Below are 17,081 nucleotides of genomic sequence, written 5' to 3' on the forward strand. Positions count from 1 at the left end.
CGAAGAGAAACACTGGTCTTCTTCAATCGTTTATACTCGTCCTGGAACGTACTATGTCGGTTCGACGTTGCATCCTCGGCGGGTACTGACTTCCACCGATCGATGGAAGAATGATCAATAATACGGCGGTGGGACCGATAAAACGGAAAAGGATTTTGCTGCAACCGTGATTCTATCAATTCTAACCGAACTTCACCACACGTAAAAAGAAAAAAAACCACCAAAGAAGTTGGAAAAATGTTCTTGTCGTTTCCGGCTGGTTTGCTTTAGCTGTAGAAAAGACTGATATCGATCTTTATTAACAGCTAACGTTTCGGCGTCATCGCCCTCATCAGAGCTTATAAAAATCAAAGCCATCAGTGACTTATCTTCTCAAGCGCAACATCTCAATAAGAAAACATCCAAACGATGAGAGATAAAAGGATAAAGTACGCGGCGTTGATCAACCCCTATGGGGATGCCGCCCCTACGGGTTTGACTTCAACTCAGACTTCGCTTGTTTATGAATGCGCGTGTAGCCTTACAATGACATGTAGGGGCTAGCCAATGGACCAAGACTGTGTTTTTATCCTCCCTACCAAGTCTGCTACCAATTTATCGACCTCGGAGGGATGAAAGGGTTGGTATACACTAAGGTGGACTCGAACTTCCGATTGATTGTAGCCAAAGCGGAACCTCTCAATGACTGCGCTACACCTCTTCATTCAAACGATAGGTAAAGTTAAAAAACAACACATTTGCCTGTGCTTACCTCACTCACTGGTAACGTCACAGACCACCACGTACCTCAACTGTGGATCAGAAATGTTTTTTTTTTTTTACAGGGAACCGACGGCCCACCCCGTAAATCGAAGCAATCCTCAGAAGAAATGATACGGGATTTGTTCGTTTGTGATCGCAATGCACTCATTCTATCTGTTCATTTTTTTTTTTACTTTTGGCGGTTATCCAAATTGCCTCTAGTGTTCTGCACGCTATAATCTCAGACTTGAAAGGTATTTTAGTAACCTTTTACCTTTACTTCGGAGTTTTGATTATATATTTTCAAATAAACAAATGTTGTACGGTATGCTCCGAGTGTGATAGAGTTTACATTTTCCGAATTCATCTAGATGCTCTTTGACCCGAACACATAGTGGGCGTCCTGTTTCCTCTGTATAATCGTCAACACACGACCTACATGTGATACACCATTCCTGATACCTTGCGATCACTGTCTCTTCCATATGGGCAAACCACACAGCAGGGAGTTATGCACAGCTGCGTGATTTGCGCACATGGAAGGTCGGGAGGTCGTGCCTGTCGAGCAAGACAATCTTCTGTCCGGTACCAATTGGATGTATCAACTTTGTGAGCCAGGTTCAGAGACCATGTTCCTGCTATTGTTCTGAAGAGTTTCACACCTTCGCATCAGTCGGCGGAGACCGGTGCCTATCACTGCTTCAATCGAGAATGTAAGCTGTCGTACTGATGCACTATGTCTGGCGTCGACTGCGCTTATGGTGATGGTAAGAGTGTGTATCGTTAGGAACCCACACCTCCTGCGACAACTTATACCTAGTGGAAGTGGCTCACAACGATTATCAGTAACTGTGTTGCACCACAGTCAAGAGCCGATCATTGCGCTATTCATAGCTTATGCTCCACCCATTTCACGACCCTGCTTGTTTACGTAATACTAGCGATGAAGTTTGAAGGCATCATTCCACGAATTTGGGGTGGTGCGGGTTTCAGCTGGGTTATGTCTATATAGAGTCGTAGGTTATGGAGAGAAGGGTGATTCCGTCCATTTCTTCCTTATTGCCGTAAAAAACGGTCCGGAAGATGCGGCGCGTGCACACGGCTGGCTCGCTCCAACCGAACTCGCTGTAGAAGGTAGCGCACCGGAGCGCTCGAAGCCGTAACTTCCAGGCTGTTTTTTTAAGGCGGTTAGGAAGAAATGGACGGAATCACCATTCTCTCCATAATCTGCGATCTCGTATACGAATACTCCACCTGAAATCCGTACCACCTCAGATCCGTGGGGTGATGCTTTTAAGCTCGCAATAGTCATTAATTCACACTCTTCAAACCTTTAAGGTAAGGAACAGCAGCGTTGAAATATAGCCAGATTTCGAGGTGTAGCACTAAGGTTGAAGAATGAAATACTAATATTATACAATACTAATAGAATATTTGGACTAATAGAATGCTCGTTCCTTAACTTCTTAGTCAGATTCTTGCTGTCCTATTTGAGTTCTTTTTTTTTTACTTTTCAGCACATCAAGCTTAATAAGCTAGCAAGCCAATGTTTCTTTTCGTTCGATCGATTCTGTCTGCTAGTTGAGTCTAATAAGGTGCGAATAGTGTCTCGTAGAAACACAACATGTCTGCAAGTGTATCGTTGAAGTCCGGTGAATGGCCATTTCTATACCAAATGTGTGGCTGTATAGAAACGGTAAACAGGCTTCCGTAAACTTTTCCGAAGAAATGTGTCCCCGGTGGAAATGGGAGACGCAAGCAGGTCTCAACGAAGCCACGCTTCAGTCGTTGGCTGAGACACCGAGAAGAATCCATGATGCTCTTCTGGCTGTGGAGATGCAGAGAACAAAACAGTTACATATAATACAATGAAATATGAACAAAGTTGTGAGAATTGTCAAGATTAATTAATCATTTTAAAAAAACCAATGTACTCAGTATTAATAATACATGATATTTTGTGTGAAGGTCTACCAAGAGGAGTGAATTTTAGCTGGATATTATTAGGAAGTCTAGAAATTCAATCAAATGAACTGATGACTTCTTCTTCCAAGAGCTAAGATATGCAGGAGGTCCCTTCCTTAAGCACCTATTTCTCATCCATACGACAGTCTTTCTATCGCCCTCTTTCATTCCTATTTATTCACCTGTTTCGAAGGAACCAATATTTTTCGCGAGCAAGCAACTTACGATACAGAAATTTTGGAACTTACAACATATCAACAATCCTCATCCCTCTTGTTCTCAGTTTGGATGTTCGATGTTCTCTGTTTTAAACGAGAATTTTCATGTTCTTAATTTCAAGCTATTAGATGCATTTTTCCCTCATATTTCTCGTGAGGATATCTCTTGCTTCTGGTACGTTTACATACTTGAGATCACCTTGCACCACAATGAAAAAAGGATAAAGTTCCTTGGCCTATCAATCCACATGAAATGCGTCAACGCATTCTATTGCAATTCGTAATCATTGAGGTTTTGGAACGGATGTTGGCCTATACAATGACTTCTGGGCCAGCCGATGATAAAGCCATTGTTTTTATCCCCGCAGACAGGTTTGGTACCAATTTATCGCCCCGGAGGGATGAAAGGCTTGGTTTGCACTAGAGCGGTTTCTAACCATCGAAGGTGTGGCTACAACGGACCTCTTATCGAGCGGGCTACACCACATCGCAAAATTTCTCCACAAAATTTCTACAAGAAAATTCCAATGAATATGTCTTGTCTGATTCTCCAAAATAATTTATTGGCTTTTGGACTCTTAGCCGGTAATGCAGGGTACGATCAGCGGTAGGTAGGTGAGTCAGCTATTTATTAGTATTTATAGTTGGGACAAAACGAATGAAGCACGGACAGTTACGTAAGCAGGTGCGCGCTCAAAGCCAACAAAAATCAGATCAAAAACTCAACTATCTTCTTGTGTGATCACGGGGAACACCTGTTTGATTCACAGTTGTAAGCCACACCATTCACACTCTATGTGACGCGAAATGTGAGTTGAAAAATGTGGATTCGCTGAAAGCAATGGAGAATTCGTATTTTGCCAAGAATTTTCTAAACGTTTATGCACAGGTAGTTGGGGATTTGCATCTATAGTACTAGTCATCCTAACAAATACTGCTGTTCCAGCTCCAGCAGCTTAAAGCTTGTTCAATTCAGTGAAGGTACTATGCCTGACGTTCTCGAGAACGGCGCGGGTCCATCCTCCTCCAAAGCTCCGCGGTCATCTGTGCAGCCTAGTCCTAATAACAAACGTAAAAAAGGAAAGACTGCGGCGGAAAGACGTGAAGCAGGCACTCATCTTCACGTCCTTGATTCTCATGTACGCCTTAATTTCCTTCATCAAGCAGCTGTGCATTTGTCCTGCCAAAGTAAGTGGCTCCTTTCTTTTCTATCCTTCTTAAGCTCTCTATTTATTCCAATGTTTACAGGTTCTGGTTTAAACGACGGGTATGCGAAGCTTAGTCGACGATATGCTAAACTTTTTCGGGACGTGTTAAAAACTGAAAGAGTAAAAATTATGCCAGACATTGTACAAACATTTTGCAAGAAGTGCAAACAAGTATTCGTTGCTAAGGTGTGTCAATCTTTCTTTTTCTTATGTTCTTTTTCAAAGCTCTTTGACACCTCTAAACCTGTGAGTTTTTGAGGTTGATCGCTGTGAACTGAAGCTGGTCCAACGAAGATTGTTACAAAGGACGTGTTTGCTCTGTGGATATTCGAAGAATTACGAGTGGAACATGAACTATCTTTCAAGGAATCAGAAATTTCAGATGGTCCAGGGCAGCAGTACGACTGACAACTCAAAATCAGCTTGAGCACCCGGTATTAACAGTTTTTCCAGTTGAGATTACTTTTGTTTGTCTTAATTTTTGTTGTGGGTTATATCAATCTCAGTTAATAAATTTCTGAATGTTTTTTTTTAGATTTTTATGTCGGCTAACTGTTTTTAGCTCAGTTGCTCCTTTTACTTTTTTCCTTTGGTTTCTTCAACTTTACCACGCTTTAGAATTCGTATTGTTGGATAATTTCACCATGTCATTGGTTCCAGGATGTCTTTAGAGACCGAAGAAGGGACACAAGATGTGTGCGAAGCTATGAAGACTCTGAGGATCGGCATTGCACCGATTAAAGCGGAGTTCTTATTGCCAGTAAGTCGTACACCATCTGATCTTTGTTCATGTGTTTCTCCTTCTTTTTTGTTCTTTTTCCCCTATTTTGGGTCTATAGCCTCTTGGGTGTAAAGTGCGTGTTTTAAACATACGTTTAAATTTGGGGAGTTGTTTAAAATATTTGTGACTATTTTTAACCTTCAGAAATGTGATCAGTCTCAAACAATATCGCAAGAATCCTCTTCTAATGGGATCATCCCAAATGAAGATCAAGAAGGTGGCTCGGGTACTGAGGCGAAGAAACGAGATAAAAAGAACAGAAAAGGAATGAACAAGAACAGGATGTACGCAGTTAGCAAAAAAAGCCGGTAGATATTTTGCTACCTAGTTTATCCATCGGCCACTTCATTTAGGAAAGAGATGAAGCAAGCCGAAACACTAATACGGGCTGCTAGTACTAGGTTATGTCCATCTATCATTCAACCTGTGAAGTGCAAGTAAGGGAACTGCCTTTTCTTTCTTTTTGCTTGTTGTGTTTTACATTTTATCACTTATTAACACGGAATGCGTTGAAAAATATTATTAAAATGCGTCGTCTCCGAATGTTCCGTTTGTGTAGGTAATTGTTTAGGTTCGGTGATAGTTGTTGCCTGGAGCATGACATACCGACGTTTCTCGCCAAGAAACCTCCAGATATTGGCCAAATTTGTCCACTGTTTGAAGCAAGAGGAACTTGTCCATTCAGCTTTGCATGTCGTTTTGGTGGTGCCCACACTGATGCGACGGGAAAGCAGATCTCCAAGGTACTACTTTGTCTAAAATAAGTGTTATGACTGTTTTTACCTAACATTTAGGAAACTGACTTTCCTTACCAAGAAACGATCAACGCCTCCTCAATCCAGATTCAGATTGCTCTTAGGAAACGAACTTTTAATTTCAGACGTTCTGATGAGGTGGGGTAGGCTTTTGCGCTCATTTTTCGTCAAATTAGTCCTTCCTTTGCAAGCGTTTTACATTGTTATTCATTTCGGGTGCTTAAAGCGTTAAAAGAAGGGGCAGTCGGAGCCATGGAAAGGGAGAAGCCAAAAATGGAATTGGGCAATTTGAAAGGAAAGAAATATTTAGCCCCTCTCACTACTGTTGTAAGTTTCCAAATGACCGCTATTTGTAAAGTGTAACTTGATCATTAGGCTGTTCTGGGAACTAATCCTCCTTAAAATTAGGGAAACTTGCCATTCCGTCGCCTTTGTGTGGAGTATGGTGCAGATATTACATGTGGTGAAATGGCATTGGCCACTAGCCTTCTGTCAGGTTTGACTTTTGGTGTTACAAACAGAACAATTACATGGAAGTCAGAAAGAAAGGTGATGCCTTTGTCATAAAACTTTCGATAATACTTAGTCTCATACACACGGGAAAAGCACTTTTTTTTTGTTCTTGATTTGATTTGATATGATACTAACTGTAAGTCGGCAGATTATGTGCTAAAAAACTGTGCTTTCTGAGAATACAGGGACGAAGTTCGGATTACATCTTCCAGAGAATACAGAGACGAAGTTCGGATTCCATCCTTTTTTTAGGAACGCCGTCAGAATATTCCTTAGTGAAAAGACATCCATCTGAGAAAATCTTCGGTATTCAATTAGCCGGCGGCTTCCCTGATACAATGGCAAAATCTGCTCAGATTCTTGTTGATGAAATGGAAGTGAGTTTCTAAAAAGTTTATTGCGACTTCTACAGCGCTTCGAAGTTAATACCAGCTTTTCAGATAGATTTTATTGATATAAATTTGGGATGTCCAATAGACGTTGTAAACCAGAAAGGAGGTGGTTGTGCTTTGGCGAATCGTTCGAATAAATTGGTGGAAGGTTATTTCCATTTCCATCTTCAACCTTCGTGACGCTTTATGCCGCTTTATGTATTTATGCAGCTGATGATTCGCCTCATTGCAGTGATCTCAGCAATGCGAGGTGTAATGCGTGGTGTGCCACTTACTGTGAAAATCCGCTCTGGACTTAAGGAAGGAGTTCTTACAGCCGACGAAACCATTAGAACTATGGTCGGATCTTGCAAACCGGATCTTATTACATTTCATCCTAGAAGCAAGTATGGGACTTACTTTGGACAAGAGGTTTTCCGTTAAAAGTACTGCTCTTCTTAGAGAACAAAGGTACACAAAATTGGCAAATTGGGAGTTCGTTAATCCATGCCTCAGTGCATGCGGCGATGTTCCTCTCTGGGTGTGTGGCGATATACTCAGCTGGGAAGACTATTATCAGGTTAATAATTGGTTATTTCTTTCACTACTTCTTTATTTATTTTCTTTTTCGTTAGTTATTTCTTTATTTTATCTTTATTTCTGTTTCTCATTGTATTTTGCTGCTTCTTTCTAGAGAATTGAACAGTATCCGATTAGTGGCGTTATGATTGGACGAGGTGCTCTCATTAAGCCTTGGATTTTCATTGAAATAGAGGAACGTAGGACATGGGATATTTCTGCGAATGAACGTTTAGAACTGCTAAAAAAGTAGGATATATTATGGTTCCTTTTCTTCGTTTGTCTCACCTCATTGGCATCTTTTTTTTGTTTTATGAATCACGGTATCATGGTGTGTAGGTTCCTCAGTAGTTGTGACATCGAGTGTTGATTTCCATTAAAATAGATTCGTCGATTATGGACTAGATCATTGGGGAAGTGATGATGCAGGTGTGGAACGCACAAGACGCTTTCTTCTTGAGTGGTTGTCCTTCCAGTGCAGGCAATTTTTACAAATTTTTCCTGAGACTTGTTTTAGTGTTTGGATTTTCACTTGGTCCTCCAGAATCGCTGACTTTGCTTGTGCAAAGGCAGCGATTTAGAAAAATACTGGCGGGACCACATCAGCAATTATTTTTAATTTTTAGGTATATTCCTGTGGGTCTCCTTGAACGGCTTCCACAACGAATCAATGATCGTCCTCCACTTTATCGAGGTCGAAATGAACTGGAAACATTGTTGAGTAGTCCCCGTGCAGCCGATTGGATTGAGATAAGCCGCATGTTGTTAGGACCTACTCCCGAAGGTTTTACTTTCATACCGAAGCACAAAGCCAGTTCCTATTGAAATTTTATTGTTATAAGTTTGGAAAACCCCACAATTATTTGCACTAGTATTGTTCCATCCATAGGTATGAACAATTTTTTTATTCTGCAGACGTTTGGAAGATAAAAGAGTTCTATGTAAACTGCTGAGACACTGACTTTAAAAGTTTGACAGTTTGTTAATGAAGTGCATGCATTTGTCGGAGCTTCACAATTTTATTTTTGATATCTTAGCAATTTTAAACTGGTTACAAGCAAAGAATTTGGTGAATAACAACTCACGAAGAATCCGAATGAGAAATTTTTAGCCTTTCTTTGCATATGTATCTATCGTGAAATATCGACAATGCCTTTCCCTCAGTTCTTGTTTTCGGACTCTGATTCACAAAAAGTTTCATCTGCAGTATCTTTGTTTGATTCGAATTTTTGTTCATGTTGTTGACTTTGTTTCGTTGTTCCCATCTTGTTGGTTAACTTTATACTAATTAAGTTTCAAATAAACTCTAAGTTATATTCGTTTCAGCATTTTCTAGTTGTAGGTAGACTCCCTAAGCTCTTTCAATACTATTTTGTTTTATATTGCTGTTGCCTGTTAAGAAACAAGAACGACTTAATTTTTGTCGATTTTTAATTGTGGAGATTTCGTAGATTTCGGGTGTAGGGCTTGGTGTCATGAAGCGAGAAGCTTCGGCCATGGACTGGACGTCCATGAATGGCGCTGACGCAAAACCACCTGTGCTCGATCGCGTAGCTCCTTATACAATTCAGGCACAAGTGAACGGAAATGATGCAGCGGTAGATGATTTCCTTCCCTTTCAACTCCATTTATCGTTAAATTAGTTTTTTTTTCTTCCTCTAGTTTTTAGTATTTGCTTTCCATTCAACAGCTTCGATTTCACATATTCCAGGGAGATCGACACCAACAAGGTCAGCAGGGAGATGGTGGTGGTGCTGCAAATGGTGAAATCGATGATGATTTACAAGCAGCTCCTGGTATCGAAGTACGCGGCGAAATTCGCGTTCTTGCGCAAACGGTAATTTGAATTTCTGTTCTGTCCTTTTGAAAGCTTTATTCGACATGTTTTTTTTTCATGATTTTGGATGGGTTAGTTTTCGAATGGTATTTCATTTTGGTAATTATTTATTAGTGGTGGGTGTAGCGCACTCGGTAAGGAGTAAGGGGTAGACGCACGGTCGAGGGTTCGAAGCCACCATAGGGAAGACGAAACTCTTCATCTTTTCGGGATCGATAAAATGGTACCAGACTTGTCTGGAAGGATGAAAGCTCTGACTTGTTCATCGGTTCTGTTACGCAAGTCATTGTGTAAGATGGACACGTGTTCGAAAACCTCAAACGACTACGAATTGCAGTGAAACGCGTTTACGAATCCTAAGTAGATTGATACACTAGTGACTTCTTCCTTTTTTTAATAATATTTATGTATTTTACAGTCGTTTAAATTCCTATTTATTTATTTAACTTAAGCTTTGAAAAATATGTAGTCTTTTTCAAACCTCTTTATGAGAAAGTTCAAGTAATACACATGTGTTAGTTTTTCTCTTCTTTTCTTTTGTCTAGCACATAGAAGGTGCTCTTGCTCCTGCTGTCCTACAATTGTGAATCACTTCATAAGTTTCATGCGTGAAACTAATAGCGAAACTTACTTTTGCGAATTTTGAATGTTTTTTTTTTTGACATGATACATACTCTCCTGCTTGTTTTCCCTTTCCTTAGTTACATGTTCAGGTAGTTATTTCTGATGTATCCTTCCCTGGCGAATCGTTCAGCGTTCACACAGAGATCACAGCGTTGCCACTTTCCTCAGATCTAAAAAATATTCATTTACACTTGGGATCATGTGAGCGGTATTTCTGTTGCTTTATCTTTTCGGCTTATGAAATTGAATTATACCCTATCTCTTAGTCGTGAGATAAGGCTTTGACATGGCATTAAATAATATTATAGATCTATCACAGTACTGCTGAAACATTCCCACTGACCTAGTTACGTAGATTATTCATCTTGCTTCACGTCTTATATTCCTTGTGCTCATTTAGGTGCCCATCTACCTAGCGAAACAGGACATAATGGAAGAGTAACGATAAACAGTGTTGAATGTTTATATTCTCGCATATCCGAGCCAGTGGTGAAGTGAAAAGCCTTTGATTCAGTGAGATTGTCACTTAATGGATTACTAGTGCTTCTAGCTTTCTGGGCACGTAACTAGTGCTTCGATTATGGAGGGATTGCCACGATACTATGACTCCATAAAAGAAAAAGATGGTTATTTTTGTATATAATTTCTCAGTGCGGTGTTGCTGCAGTTGATGCTGTTCCTTTAGCTTTCTTGGAAATTGTCATCCCAGATGCCCTCAGACTTACTGTTCAGCTTTTGAAGTGCATTACGATTGCTGTCGATGTGGTAGTAAGGAAACCAACACAGGTTCTTCATTTATTTTATTGTCTACTCATCTTTTATTTCATTCATATTTGTTTTGTTGATTTGTTTGAATCTACTTTCTCGCTCTTGCAACTTCATTTGGATTTCTTCAAGTAAGTAAGGAAAAGAGAACTGTGAATGCAGATTTTTTTTTTCTGCTTCAGTTGTTAGGTTTGAACTGTGTACAAAAGTAGTACTTCTCTGGAAGTTTCTCTCTTTGGGATGTAGTTTTTTTTAGGAATGCACCATTCCGATTTTACTCACACGCTGTTTCCTGAGACTTAGAGATGTTCTTTCTAGGGTATCCAGTTCGTATATAACCTTGCTGTAGATGGAACAATAGATAAAGGGGCACATCTGTTCACGTACAGAAGCTCTCTTCTAACAAGTACGTCTGTTACTTTTTGCATAATATTTTGGAAAATCATTCGTATTTTTGAGCGTCTATCCATGGAATTCTGCACACATAGGTTAATAAATGTATTTTTTAACATCTTTAATACTAGGCACGCGCGAATGGCTTCCGTGTGTAGATGCCCCGGATCAGCTGGCACTTTGGCGTTTACACCTAACATGCGAAAGCTGGATGACTGCTGTGGCAAGCGGAGATCTAGTTGTAAGATTTCCGCTGTTGTTATATATTATAGAGCAAATGATCTTCCAGCGAATTTTTTCAGGGATTTGATAGCCATTCTGACAAACGCTTAAGAACCTGGAACTACCAACAGTTAGTGCCAACTGCAGCTTGCAACATTGGATTTGCGATTGGACAATTCTCTACCTACACACTGCCGGATATGGCTGAAGTACATTTTTGACCGATCCTATAAATTGCGTTCCAAATTGAAAATAGTAGAGTTTCTAATCCTCCCTCAAGATTACCAGCTTTGCACCTGTTGGGCTGCTTTCGCTCTTGAAACATACGGTTGCGCCACTTGACAAGATTCTGGAATATTTCGAAGAGCTATTATCTTGCCGGTTCCCTTATCCTACATACAAACAGGTTTTTGTAGATATGGTGAGTAGTAGTTTCACGGTGTTATTCATATTCTGACTATACTGTTATCTGCAGATTCCTGATGAAGTCACATGCTATAGCAGCATGTCGATTTTTTCGCTGAGTACTCTTCATCACAAAAAGATCATTGACGTTGTTCAGGTTAACAGTTTTTTTTTTGATAGTTCTGAAAGAGTCTACATATTGACCATGTTTTTATCAAGGAGTGTCGTCAGCTACTTGCATTAGGAGCATCACAACAGTTTTTCGGCTGCTTCATCTCTCCAGCACATTTTCTGGATTGGTGGTTAGTGCGCTCTCTGTCAAAGTAAGTACTTTTCTAGAACATTCCAACGAAAGTTTCTGTTCAGTTTCTAAATTTGTGATTTTTACATATCCTCCTTAAGATTCATAACTTCATTATACATCGAGAAAATATTTGGCACAAGCGAGTATCTTTTTCAAATCAAGAAATTATTAAATGCTGTGTGCGATTACGAATCCCAGTGGGGAAAGGTAAAACAAATGCAAATTCAATCTCTAACTGCTCTTGCTCTGTTCTAACTTTCTATTTTTTTGAGATTATCTTGCGGCCATCAGTCGAAGTACCTGGTCGCATGAATTTGCACTGCGAACCAAGATGTGAACATACTTGCTCTCCACTCTATGCGGATAACATGGCGAAGAAAGGACATCTAGCAATGCGAATGCTCAGCAAGAGACTGGGACAGGAGCCGTACTTCCAAGTTGGTGATTTTGAATTAAAGGTTTGATTTTCTTCTTCCGCGGGTCCTTTTATGCCATTAAATAATTCTGCAGCGAAAACTGCACTTATCTCTTTACTTTATACTATCTTTGTATTATCGTATGGACTATTTCTATTCTTACTTCCGGTTTTTTTAACTGCTTTCTTTAAGGTCCTGCACAAAATCCTCTCAGTGGGCCAGCAAATGGCGGAGAAACGTGACAGACCAGCCACATGGACGCATCTCGTTGTATCCACGGAAACATTTTTCCGAACAGTCACCAACGTAACTGGACAGGAGATACCTACTTTCATGGAACAGTGGATTCATAATGGGGGGCACGCATCGTTTCGAGTGAGTTCGAAAAAGTTGCAAGAACTAAAAATGGTTTCAATTTTCGGTCGTCCTACTGTGTTGAAATAGGTGCAATATGTGTTCAATCGCAAGCGGAACATGATAGAGTTAGAAGTGAGGCAAAAAGTCGAACCTGGAAATGGGCGGTTAAGGTGAAATAATACCAGCTAGTTTCTGATTCCTCACCGTCTGCAAAAGCGTTGCAACAAAGTATTGTTTTCCAGGTACGTCGGTCCGCTCACGGTTTTGGTCCAAGAACTGGATGGCTCCTTCTCACATACAGTTCAAATTGATGGGGACATTTCCAGAGCAGATCTTCAGTGCCATTCAAAGGGAAGACGGCAGAAAAAGGTAGATAACCACCTTTTTTGTAGAGATGGTTCTTAATGTTTCAAAGAACGTCGACTTCTTCGTACCATGATGTTTAATACCATTTAGAAACGTGTCCCTCTGTATTCTGGCGACGACGTTGAAGTGGATTTGAGCAACATGGATCCAGATTCTCCAGTTTTGTGGATAAGGTTAATCGTCCTTGCAAAAGGCACCGTAGTACCAAAATGAGGCGATTATTTAGACTCGATCCTGAGCTCCATCTCATAAGGAATATGGTGATCAACCAGCCTGATTATCAGTGGGAATATATGTTGAGATATGAGCGGGATGTTCTAGCACAGCTTCAGGTTTTTTTAAAGCGTTTTCATCTGCCGCCATTTGCAATTTTCTTCTTTTATAGTGTCCGAATTATCCCGCTAAATTTAGTTTTTATAGGCATTAGACCGTTTACAATTATGCCCTAATCCCCAGAGCAGAGATGTGTTGTTGGAAACAATTTCTAATGACAACTTCTTCTACAGGTGTTTTATTCCTTCTCTTTTTCTGAACAAAATCATTTTTTGCTTCCATTTCTAGGATTTCCTTTTTACTATTGAGCTTCCATCCTAAAGATTTCATTTTCTTAGAGTACGAAGCCATGCTGCATATGCGCTTACTGAGGTCTTGAATAAAATGCCGGAGACGTGGTCGGGTGTCCCTGCTCTTTTAAGCTTGTACAGGTGCTAATATTTCCTCCTCTATTACAATATTCTTCACTGCTCAACCTCCTTAATTTTCTTAAATGAGGTATCAAACGTTGAGGAGTGAATTGCTAAGTATTAGAGAATCTTAAGAGGATGTAAGTGGAAGGAAATCTTTCAGAAAAATCTATGGTGCAAAGTCCTGCCCCATGCTCCCGAGATCTAACAATTTCGTAGTTACTTCGCAAAATCTTCAGCAATACTTTCTGCAACAGGTCTGCTTTTGTGAAAGTTCTCTTTTCCAATGTGTTAGCAACTAGTAGTTCCCCCTTTCTTAGGCACTTCCTCAAGCGTTAGCAAGAATGCGAACAAATGGTATGGCTTTGCAAGAAGTACAGTGCTTCATTGTTGATTATATTCGATATAATGACAATTCGATAAATAGGTGAGTTTTTCTTTCTGTTTTCCAAAGATGTACTTATCAAGTTACTCAAGCAATCCAGATATGCGGATGACCATTACCGTGCTTCTTTGCTAAATGCATTGGCAGCTTGTGTAGCTCCAGTGAACACTTTGGGTGGAGGAAATTATATACCGGATGCTTTAAGTTGGGAGATGAATGAAGTAGTTGAGGTGACTCTAGCTGTCATTTTTTTTACAATTTCTTGTGGTATCTGTTCTTCACAGTTAATTTCCAAATTGTAGGAAACAACACATGCTCTCAACATGGACACTATTAAGCCGTCTTTCCGCCACGTTGTAGGCGTGGCAGCGCTTTCAGTCATTCATCATGTAAGTTCAGTTCCATAGTGCTTTTTCCCTCTTTGCTGTTGTTCTGCCATTCTGTGCTGTTCTCTTACAGATGCAACGTAATGGTCACATACCTTCGGACTCAAAAATCTTCTGGGTGTTCGCAGCCCCGAAGTTGTGTGTGAACGTGAGTTTACATATTTCCGTGTTTCCGTGTTACGATTCATTCAAATATAGCATTGTAATTAATTTCTCAATATTCTGATTCTATAACACACAATTGCAAGAATAGCTCGTCAAATGTTTTTCTCGTTCTTAGGAATATCTTCGAGCTCCAGATAGTCTCTTTTAGTAACATCTGAGGAACACCATAGTTTCCTCTTCGTATTCAAAGGAAGATCATATTCAGATGCGCAAAGCTGCTCTTCATATTATCGTCGAGCGATTATCACAGTCACGTAAGAAGCAATCTACTAATGATCTTATGCGCTTATTATCCATGTTGGCACAAGATACAGATCCGGCGATTCGATTACACATCGCTACGCTGCTAGCACTTATGCCGCCTTTTAGTGCTCATGAATGGTATCATAGCATGATTCAAGGTTCACCTCACATCAACGTTGCCCGCCCTTTTTTAGCACTGACACTGGTCCAACAAATCCGTGCAATACAGTCCAAGTCGCTGATGAGCTTTGGTCGCTTATGAGCAAAACCTCTTTGGTAAGAGTTTGATTTTCATGCTGATCCCCTTCTAGATTTACCTTCTTTATTTCTTCTTTATTTCTTTCCTTCTTTATTTTCACCTGTTTAACAACAGGTGAAAATAAAGAAGGATTAGTGACAGCTAACAACTTACTTGCCACTTTATGTACACTGCTATTGTTTCAGGACTCCCGTGTTCGAATGCTGCTTATGGACTTATACTTCTCCTTATACGGTATGGCCACTCCGTTCGTAAAAGGAGGTCCAGCCATGATTTCTGGACACCAGCGTGCAAAGCGGCGGCCGTGTGAGGGTAAATCCAATGTCTCTGGATGGCACAATGAAATTCTGGATGGCGAACAACCACCCTCGCCAGAATCAAGATCTTTCAGTGAAGATATTGACATGCTACAATAGCTTTTTGACATTCCTAGAGTATCTGTTAATGCCTCTATGTACTGATAGGCAGTAACTTCTTTTCTGAAGTGGTTTCAGGTAATTCTTTGTTGTTCTCTGTCTCTCTTCATGGGTTAGGCAATAGATCTCAAGTTTTCTTCCGGTTTATTTGTTTTGCAAAGTTATTACAATTTGATTTATTGGCTCTCTTTCTTTTGTTGTTGTATAGTTAAAAAGTCGTTTTCTTGTTTTCTATGTTCTATTTTCGTCTTGTTGATTCACTTCTAACTTCATGTAGCCTTTAAATGGTTTTAGCTTGTAACGCGTGTACATACCGTCTATATAGCTATAAAAATTGGGCACGTATCAATGGCACACGGCAATGAGTGGTCGTATCCTTCTATTCTTATTCTTATTTTCAACTTTTACCTTTGGTAACGTAATTGGCCCGTTCGTAGAAAGCCCGTTTCGATGTCTTTAATCTCTCGAACATTGTCGTAGTATACGTATCGAGGATATTTCATCCAGTTTATGCAGGCCATTGTAGAAACTGCAGTGCAGAAATTACCGTCGCAGCGCAGATCACAGGGAATGGTTAAAAAGGCGCCATTTTATAAGCTTTTGGTCTAAGCGTAGTCCGGCGAAAGATCTTACATCTTCTAGCATTTCGTTTTTAGGAGTGTGCGATGGTAACTATGCAGATAGCCACTAAACCATAACGTAGAGTCCCCATGCAAATGACATGCGAACACACCCACCTAATCACTCTTGATTTTGCTCATTTAGAGTCTGAGCTTATAACATCAGAAGACGGTTATGTCCTCAACAGAGGCATCCACTTCGTCTAGTCGCGGTGAGGATACAGCTAGTGGGAACGAACAGGAAGGAATAACAACGTTTGTGGCAGCTGATTTAGAAGAAAGAATACGTGAGAGTTGTCGTGTTTCCGGAAGCAGAGTTCGCACATCTGAAGAAACAAATCTTCTTCTCCCAGATCCTAGGGTAAAAATAAAAATTGTTTGGTGTGTATCAATATAAACAATTCACGAAAGGAACTTCTTCGCAGATTTTGGACGATCTTGAGGTCTACGCAAAAGATGTGGCTACGAATTTGGATACAGTTTTGCGAGATCTCAGGTTCATAGGTTTATTAATACAGCTGATCATTCGCTAGGAGTCGCCAGAATTTTCTCTTGTTGATAACCTACTATAAGTACACCTTCGCTCACTAGCAATATGTTCTTAGAGGCTCTCTGCACGGAATGGGTGACTTGACTCTGGAGTCAATTCAGTGTTACAACGCTGCTATAACAAACGCTTGCGATGTAGCAGATGTTAATATCAAGTCAACCTATGCGGTACGTTTTTCCTCCCAGAACAGTTCCACACATGACTCGATGCGCAGTCGATAGTTAGAGTTGCGTTTTTATATGTTTTCAGATGCTCGCTAAAGTGGAAGAAGTAAATCACGCAATGCAAAACATGGCGACGCTTTCGAAACAGATGTGCGTTTAAAAATATTTTTTATTACACTGCTGGAGAACAAGATGGTGTTTATTTCCAATCCATTTAACCCTAATTCCTTGAGAATTTCATGAACTATTGTCTTTTCCAGAAAAGAGGTGAGAAGACTGGTGGAAATGTTCGAAACATTGTTCCAAGGATCTCTTAAGTAACAAAAACCCTGTAAAGCTTGTTTTAAAATGTATTTATTATGTATTTCAATAAACTGCTTCCCCTTTTTC

At 40.1% G+C, this 17,081-nt stretch overlaps 2 protein-coding genes across 5 annotated transcripts; both read left to right on the plus strand.

The window, feature by feature from the left end:
- Positions 1 to 611: 611 nt before the first annotated feature.
- Positions 612 to 15,357, plus strand: RB195_002432 (uncharacterized protein; the record flags this gene model as incomplete). Of its 4 annotated transcripts, XM_064199691.1 has the most annotated exons (41): positions 4,794 to 4,892; positions 5,058 to 5,197; positions 5,267 to 5,350; positions 5,485 to 5,656; positions 5,708 to 5,806; positions 6,077 to 6,164; positions 6,434 to 6,558; positions 6,622 to 6,721; positions 6,806 to 6,959; positions 7,015 to 7,132; positions 7,247 to 7,380; positions 7,758 to 7,915; positions 8,596 to 8,729; positions 8,843 to 8,968; positions 9,682 to 9,793; positions 9,993 to 10,081; positions 10,143 to 10,218; positions 10,278 to 10,378; positions 10,676 to 10,763; positions 10,882 to 10,991; positions 11,053 to 11,181; positions 11,253 to 11,393; positions 11,448 to 11,534; positions 11,597 to 11,700; positions 11,780 to 11,888; positions 11,954 to 12,118; positions 12,290 to 12,472; positions 12,542 to 12,624; positions 12,697 to 12,823; positions 12,911 to 12,993; positions 13,047 to 13,152; positions 13,241 to 13,326; positions 13,432 to 13,524; positions 13,667 to 13,760; positions 13,824 to 13,930; positions 13,989 to 14,118; positions 14,191 to 14,277; positions 14,348 to 14,422; positions 14,645 to 14,820; positions 14,877 to 14,958; positions 15,127 to 15,357. In XM_064199691.1, 41 exons carry the CDS (start codon positions 4,794 to 4,796, stop codon positions 15,355 to 15,357), a joined length of 4,785 nt encoding a protein of 1,594 aa, XP_064055573.1. The 4 variants fall into 4 exon arrangements, with proteins under 4 accessions (XP_064055571.1, XP_064055572.1, XP_064055573.1 ...); XM_064199693.1 differs by lacking the exons at positions 4,794 to 4,892; positions 5,058 to 5,197; positions 5,267 to 5,350; positions 5,485 to 5,656; positions 5,708 to 5,806 and adding exons at positions 5,921 to 5,995; positions 7,517 to 7,612; XM_064199692.1 differs by lacking the exons at positions 6,077 to 6,164; positions 6,434 to 6,558; positions 6,622 to 6,721; ... (31 more) ...; positions 14,877 to 14,958; positions 15,127 to 15,357 and adding exons at positions 3,806 to 3,813; positions 3,901 to 4,112; positions 4,173 to 4,318; positions 4,392 to 4,474; positions 4,555 to 4,566 and having other exon boundaries at positions 4,793 to 4,892; positions 5,708 to 5,815.
- Positions 15,358 to 16,152: 795 nt separating this feature from the next.
- On the plus strand, positions 16,153 to 17,012 carry RB195_002433 (uncharacterized protein; the record flags this gene model as incomplete). The annotated part of the gene is made up of 5 exons (XM_064199694.1): positions 16,153 to 16,338; positions 16,403 to 16,473; positions 16,583 to 16,694; positions 16,777 to 16,841; positions 16,952 to 17,012. 5 exons carry the CDS (start codon positions 16,153 to 16,155, stop codon positions 17,010 to 17,012), a joined length of 495 nt encoding a protein of 164 aa, XP_064055575.1.
- Between the last annotated feature and the right edge of the window lie 69 nt (positions 17,013 to 17,081).

Source organism: Necator americanus, chromosome IV (genome assembly GCF_031761385.1).
Source record: "Necator americanus strain Aroian chromosome IV, whole genome shotgun sequence".
Lineage (NCBI taxonomy): Eukaryota > Metazoa > Nematoda > Chromadorea > Rhabditida > Ancylostomatidae > Necator > Necator americanus.